The 6,838-nt window shown below is 33.8% G+C and overlaps 2 protein-coding genes across 2 annotated transcripts; both read right to left on the reverse strand.

The window, feature by feature from the left end:
* Window positions 1-415: 415 nt before the first annotated feature.
* LOC109218218 (auxin-responsive protein SAUR68-like) lies at window positions 416-1,119 on the reverse strand. Its single transcript, XM_019382572.1, has one exon. The coding sequence runs from the start codon at window positions 994-996 to the stop codon at window positions 556-558; it is 441 nt and encodes a 146-aa protein (XP_019238117.1). The 5' UTR covers window positions 997-1,119; the 3' UTR covers window positions 416-555.
* A 2,903-nt stretch (window positions 1,120-4,022) lies between these two features.
* Window positions 4,023-4,523, reverse strand: LOC109218219 (auxin-responsive protein SAUR68-like). Its single transcript, XM_019382573.1, has one exon. The coding sequence runs from the start codon at window positions 4,477-4,479 to the stop codon at window positions 4,051-4,053; it is 429 nt and encodes a 142-aa protein (XP_019238118.1). The 5' UTR covers window positions 4,480-4,523; the 3' UTR covers window positions 4,023-4,050.
* Between the last annotated feature and the right edge of the window lie 2,315 nt (window positions 4,524-6,838).

Here is a 6,838-nt window from a genome sequence, read left to right on the forward strand (position 1 = left end):
GAGCTTACTGGAATCTGCGGCTTCATTTTAAATCTAGATTGATCAAGTATGAGATTTCACTGCAGCTAAAGGTGAACATTTTTATTATTTAACTTCATGTGAGCCTTGGCGTAACTGGTAAAGCTGATTCCATTTCCATGTGACCAGGAGGTCACAGATTCGAGCTGTGGAAATAGTCTCTTGTAGAAATGCAGCGTAAGACTGCGTACCAAAGACCCTTGGACTCCACGCATAGCGGGAGTTTAGTACACCTGGCTGCCCTAACTTCATTTGATGTCATTCCTGACTTGGGTGGGAATGATTATACGCCTGTTAGTTTTGATCCACAATGTTGACTTACTGGCATAAAAGATAATTTTCATGTAAATTATACCAGTCCAAGATGAGAATGCTATAAGTTCTCAATCATCAAATTGAAAAAACTGATATCTATAAATCTGGTTAAATTTCAGATAAAGCTCTATCAATATGTAATACACTTTTTCCAATTGCCTACTTTTCAACTGCTATACAATCTATTTTTAGCTGTCATTTACTAAAGAAAATGATTATGACTTAATAAACAAGAAGCTGCTGGTTTCGCCATTCTTGGAGCAAAGAAGAAGTTGAACAACAATATGAAGTAACTGATAGGAGCAATGCTTTGTGAAGATCTTCAGCAACTGCACCTTTCTTGATTAGTGAAATGATGTAATCCAGAAATGCTGAATCACATGGTAATGTAATAGGGCCTCCACTTGGCAACCCGAACTCTTCTTCAGACATGTTTAAAAGTTGTACAATGACCTCATTCTCCAGGTAAGCCAATGGAATCACATAGCGCCTTTGATCGGTTGTATAAACTACAAACTGGCCTTTTACGGCTGTAAAGGATGAAGATGTACTACAACTGTCTGTATCATTGCCATTTCTTGGAAGTGAAATCCTCTTCCTTTGAGTGGCTGCAAACTGCTGCCATTTCCTGGCCATTTTGATGAGTTTCTTAGCGTTGAGCATTGTTCTTTTCTCTAGAAGATTGGGAACAAGAAAGTAAAGAAGAAATATAGAGACCTTTGGAAGCTGAGTAGATAATGCTTGTGGTTGATGCTGAAAAGGATCATGGAAGGGGGATTTATTTGAGTTGGAGTTGATATATTTGCCACTAATAACAGAAGGCAAAGCCATGTGCTGATGCCTGTTGGCCAAGTTGATATGGGGGCCTTACATTTGTGGATAAAGCTAGTTTGAAATGTATAGAAGATGATCCCTTCCTTCCTCTCTTCACATTGGTCGACAACAGAATGTGGAAGTTTTAATTACTTGGGATATCAACTCATATGTGCCAATAGTTTTTGAGATAGATTATGTTTTGCTGATGAAAGGCAAAACCATGTGTTGCTGCCTGCTTGGTCATGTATATAGGAAACCTTTAAATTGTAACAAATGAAAATTGTGCAATAAAAACCACCACACTGAAGTTCTAGAGGGCAAAGAAGGATTAGTTTTTGTTCTGTTTTACATTTCTTTTGCCAACATCACTTCAGACTTATAGCCTGTTTGGCCAAGCTTCTAAAATCAGTTTATTTTGAGAAATGCTTTTCTTAAAAGTCTTTTTTTTAAAAGTGCTTTTAGTGAGAAACAGTTTGTGTTTGACTAATTAATTTAAAAAGTACTTTTGAGCAGTAATTAGTGTTTGGCCAAGCTTTTGAGAACTGCTTCTAAGAGCCCGTTTGGCCAAGCTGCCAAAATCTGCTTATTTTGAAAAGTACTTTTTTTCAGAAGTACTTTTTCCAAAAGTACTTTTGGAAAAAAATAGTTTGTGTTTGGCCAATTTATTAAGAAGTACTTTTTGCAACATTTGGTAAACAAATTGTGTTTGGCCAATCTTTCTAAAAAGTACTTTTGAGTGTCAAATTACCAAAAAGGATAGTACTAAGGTCTTATAATTCTTTTAAAGAGAAAAATGAACTCAAATATTTATCGTAAGAGACTATTATTTTTATTTTATTTAATTAAAATATAAAACATAACGTAAACAAACATATTAAAGATTTAAATCAATTTTACACATATAGTTATACCAAAGCATATATTATTATCTAGTATAATTACTTATTGTTACATGATGATTTGAATCGTCAAAATACATCATTCAGTATGAACTAGAAGTCTATTTCACAAATTACTATATATTGATAATCTACCATGAAATAATAAGTAAAGTCACTCACACATGATATTATTTCTCAACAATTTCATCTTTATGTCTATCACACAACGCCTCCGTATTAGTAGAAGGCTTGCCTTGCATTTCTAAAGGAATATCAGAAGGTCCATCTCCTTCCTCAATCTTTGCAGTAGTGCCTTCATTAGCATAATAATTGAATTCTTTATCGGTAGAACAATGCCGCCGGATGAAATTATGTATAGCCATGGTAATTGTAACTAGATGATTCTGAGTGTCAAACTTGAAAGATGGCATTGAACGTAAAATAGAAATAATTTTAAATATATAAAAATAATTTTTTATAAAAAAATAGTTAAGTATGTTTAAATTCAAATTAAAAAAGAGTAACTAATTATTAACAACACATAATCTATAATTTTTTTCTTAAATTTAAATTCAACAAGAAACTAATTAGTATTACCTAACCTTACTAACTTTGTCCTAAATTGCCAAGTGGCCTATTGTCAGGCTGCCACTTGGCTTAATGTGTGATGCTTTTTCTTCTTCTTTTAGTAATATATAGATAGATTATGCGATGGAATTGTAAATTTATTATCTATTTGTAGGTAATTTTCACAAATTTGATTTGATAACTGTTTTAAAGATTCGAGAACTAATAGCATATAGCAGAAGAAATTATAAATGATTATTTGTAGGAAGAGATTTGATAATCCAAAGAAGGATATAGATGATTTGCTTTAGTGTCAAAAAAGAAGAAGATAATTTGGAAGTTACAAAACATAACACAAAGAACAAATCAAAAACAAGAAAAGTCAATAAAGAATTTGGAAAGTTACAATATGATTCATGTATATCATATCTTTAATTTTAAAAGAACGGTAAAATCTAGAAACAAAAATGAAAATAAAAAACTTAAACTAGTAAGGGATAATTTGGAAAATATAAATTTATGGCGAGGATAGTTTTGTCTTGAATAAATTAATTTTTCACTTCTGCTTCTGCTTCTTGGAAGAAGCTAGAATTTTCTGCTTTTTCCCAAAAGCAGAAAAACTGCTTCTGCTGCTGGCCAAAAGTACTTCTCTGTATTGGCCAAACAACTTAAATTTTTTTAAAAGTACTTTTTTGAAGGAAAAAAGTACTTTTGGCCTCCCAGAAGCTTGGCCAAACAGGCTCTAAGTGTATTTTTCTCAAAAGTGCTTTTGGAGAGAAGCTACTTTTTTCTGCTTCTCAAAAACTGCTTCTGCTTCTCCTCAAAAATACTTTTTTTTCCTTCCACAAGCTTGGCCAAACACCTCATCAAGTGGTCCAAAAAAAAAAACTTGACTGTAAAAACGGCTTAATGCAGCTTTTAACATTACCTTCTTTTTAACTAGTCATATTCATTTAATTGTGAAATCCAAAAGCTGGATATGCTAAGTGCACAACCTATATGAATGACCTATTACTAGAAATTAGAATCCAAGTGGTGATGAGGTAAGTATGCTACAGAGTGAACCATTGAGATTTGTTATTACATTCCAAAGGATTACATTCTTGTTATCTGTTGCTCTCTTTTCGTTCTAGATTGATTAAGTATGAGATTTAATGCCATGGAAGGGGTAAACTTTTATGATTACACTTCATTTTGAACTCTTTAAAGTTAATTTTCACGTCATTAAGACTTGCCTGTGCTTAATTCATTTATCTGTAAGTTTTGATCGACAAAGTTGATTATTCGGATAGTGACAGCCCAAGATGAGATCAAACTAGAAGCTGTCAATCATCAAATTGAAAATTGGTAGGTACTAATCAGGATTCAGGTCAAAATTCAGATAAAGTTGTATTCCATCTGTAATACACAATTTCAATTGCCTACACTATACAATCTGTTTTGATCTATCAGACTAATAAACAAGGAGCTGCTGGTTTCCCCATTCTTGGTGCAAAGAAGCTGAACAACAACATGAATTAACTGAGAGGAGCAATGCTTTATGAAGATCTTCAGCAGCTGCACCTTTCTTGATTAGTGAAATGATGTATTCCATGAAGACTGAATCACATGGTAATGTAATAGGGCCTCCACTTGGCATGCCAAACTCTTCTTCAGACATGTTTAAAAGTTGCAAAATGACCTCATTTTCCAGGTAAGCCAATGGAATGACAAAGCGCCTTTGATCAGCTGTATACACTACAAACTGGCCTTTTCCGGCTGTAAACGATGAAGATGTACTACAATCATTGCCATTTCTTGGAAGTGAAATCCTCTTCCTCTGCATACGCGCAAACTTCTGCCATCTCCTGGCCATCTTGATGAGTTTCTTAGCACTTAACATTGTTATTTTCTCTGGAGGACTGGAAACAAGAAAGTAAAGTAGATATCTAGAGACCTTTGGCAGCTAAAGTGATAATGACTGCAGTTGATGATGAAAAGGTTCATGGAATGGGGACTATTTATATAAGAGACTGGAGCTGAAGTGTTTACCGCTAACCACCGAAGGCAAAGCCACGTGCTGATGCCTGTTGGCCATGTCGATATGGGACCTAAAATTTGTAGATGAAGCTAGTTTGACTGCATGAAAAATGTTATGTTTCTTCCTTTCTGGAGGATATTACTGGATGATTTATCTTGCTGGAAGAAAGTTTCAAAATGTATCAAAGAAGATATGGAAAAGAATTATAAAAGATCTTTAGAAAATTGGTATAAGAAAAACAAAAGGAAAGACAGAAGATTGAAGGAGATAGCATGGAATATTTCAATAAGGAAATGTGCTACAAAAGGATGGAGAATATTTACCAGTGATACAAGACATCACCATATATACACTACGGAGGAAATTAATAGCAAGGCCAAAGAAAACTTGGAAAACCTTCCGGTACCTACTCTCTGAAGGAAAGAAAATTACTCTTAAATTAAGGGAATGCCAAATTCATGTAATGCACATGAAAAGGTCCAAATTCGTCAATGAATAAAGAAGGATTATTCAAGATTATTTCATAATGAGGAGCTACAGCTAGAAGAGTAGTCTTATGGGTTATCTACAAGGAAAATTGGCAAAAGTTATGGAAATATGAGATGTTGAAGAATAAATTTTGGGTGCTCAAATAGAAAGAAAATATACAAGGATCGATGTTCAAGGCTATCAAAGAAATATCTTTGTTCAAGGAAAATCATTTATTATCTAAGGGAAATAATTTGATCAAGAAGATTCTAACACAAGGCTATTAAAGGAAGTATCAAGAATATAAAGGCAATTGTAATATGGCTTATAAAAGTCACGTGCATATATATTTACATACGAAGACTTGATGGCTTACATTGAAAGAATTTTTTATACAAAAGGCATTAAATAAAATGGCCTTGATTTTTGGAATTGTAAAGGAAAAAATCACAAATCTAAGTGAGGTCAAATCTGTACAAAATGACTTGTAGTATGTAAAGATCTCTTTAATGGATATTCATTTGTACTCAAAGGAAAGAGTAGTTTCTCTTTCAAAATCAGACTTAATCGAGATCATATTCAAAAGAGCAAAAAGCAGTAAAGGAAAGTTGGAGCAGCAGTAAAGGAAATCCTTTTCCAAAATTAGAAGACCGCTGCAACGGCTAGAATATTCAATGACCAAGTATAAAGGAGAAAGCACTTGCAACAGCAAACTCACGCAACCTTCTATACAATTATCTACCAACTACAAGTTCTTTATTCTACTCTTAACAAGCATTTGTAATTCACTTTTAGTAGATTCTCTGTGTACGCAAAAGAGAGAAGAGAGAGAGAAAAATATTGGAGAGACAGTGTGTTCTGAGAGGTTGTGTCATTGTTCGTTTATTTGGTGAGCGAGTGAAAACCAAAGGGTCGTTGTTGGTGAGCGAGTGAAAACCAACCCTGTAAACGTTTTGGGTGAACGTTGAAAATCACACAGGTTGTAGTTAACCCAAATTACAAAGAGCTCAAGAGATAACGTCCTTGCAGACCAAGGAGACTGGATTATGATACCACATTGGTTCCGATCCAGTATAAAATTCCTGGTGTTATTTATTTTATTGCTCTCATATTTTATTATACACCTTTACTGTTTGTTGAGAGTAGTACTTGTTTAAACTGAAGTACTAACAGTTTTGGTGCAGGTTGTCTCCGCATTAGTCGACTAGGTCTGAAGAGTAATCGACTAGAAATTTAAAAAGGCTACAAGTCACCCCTCTTGACTTTCAATATTATGACTTACTAACATCAGATTTTTAGAGCTAACTGGAAGTACACATGCAACGGCTTGATATATTTTTGGCCATGGGATTAATCGAAATTCTTAACAACAAAGAATATTCAGGAACATATGTGCTTGAAACATAATGCACGACAATATTCACCGCAACATATAAGGATATGAACGACCTATTACCACAAACTAAAATGCAAGTGGTGATAAGGTAAGTATGATGTACCAGCAAAGTGAACTATTGAGCTTTCTTAATGTATTCCAGTTGATTGTGTAAACAATGGCTTCATATCAAGTATGAGATTTAATTGCAGTGGAAGCGGAACACATTTTATGATTTTACTTCATTTGAAGTCTTTAGAACTAAGTTTTATGTCATTATGACTAGCTTAGGCATGATCCATATATCTGTAAGTTTTGATCACAAAGTTGACTACTTGGATAAGAAAATACAGTGTTTCCTGTAAATAGTGCCAGCTC

This window comes from Nicotiana attenuata, unplaced genomic scaffold (assembly GCF_001879085.1).
Source record: "Nicotiana attenuata strain UT unplaced genomic scaffold, NIATTr2, whole genome shotgun sequence".
In the NCBI taxonomy this organism is placed as follows: domain Eukaryota; kingdom Viridiplantae; phylum Streptophyta; class Magnoliopsida; order Solanales; family Solanaceae; genus Nicotiana; species Nicotiana attenuata.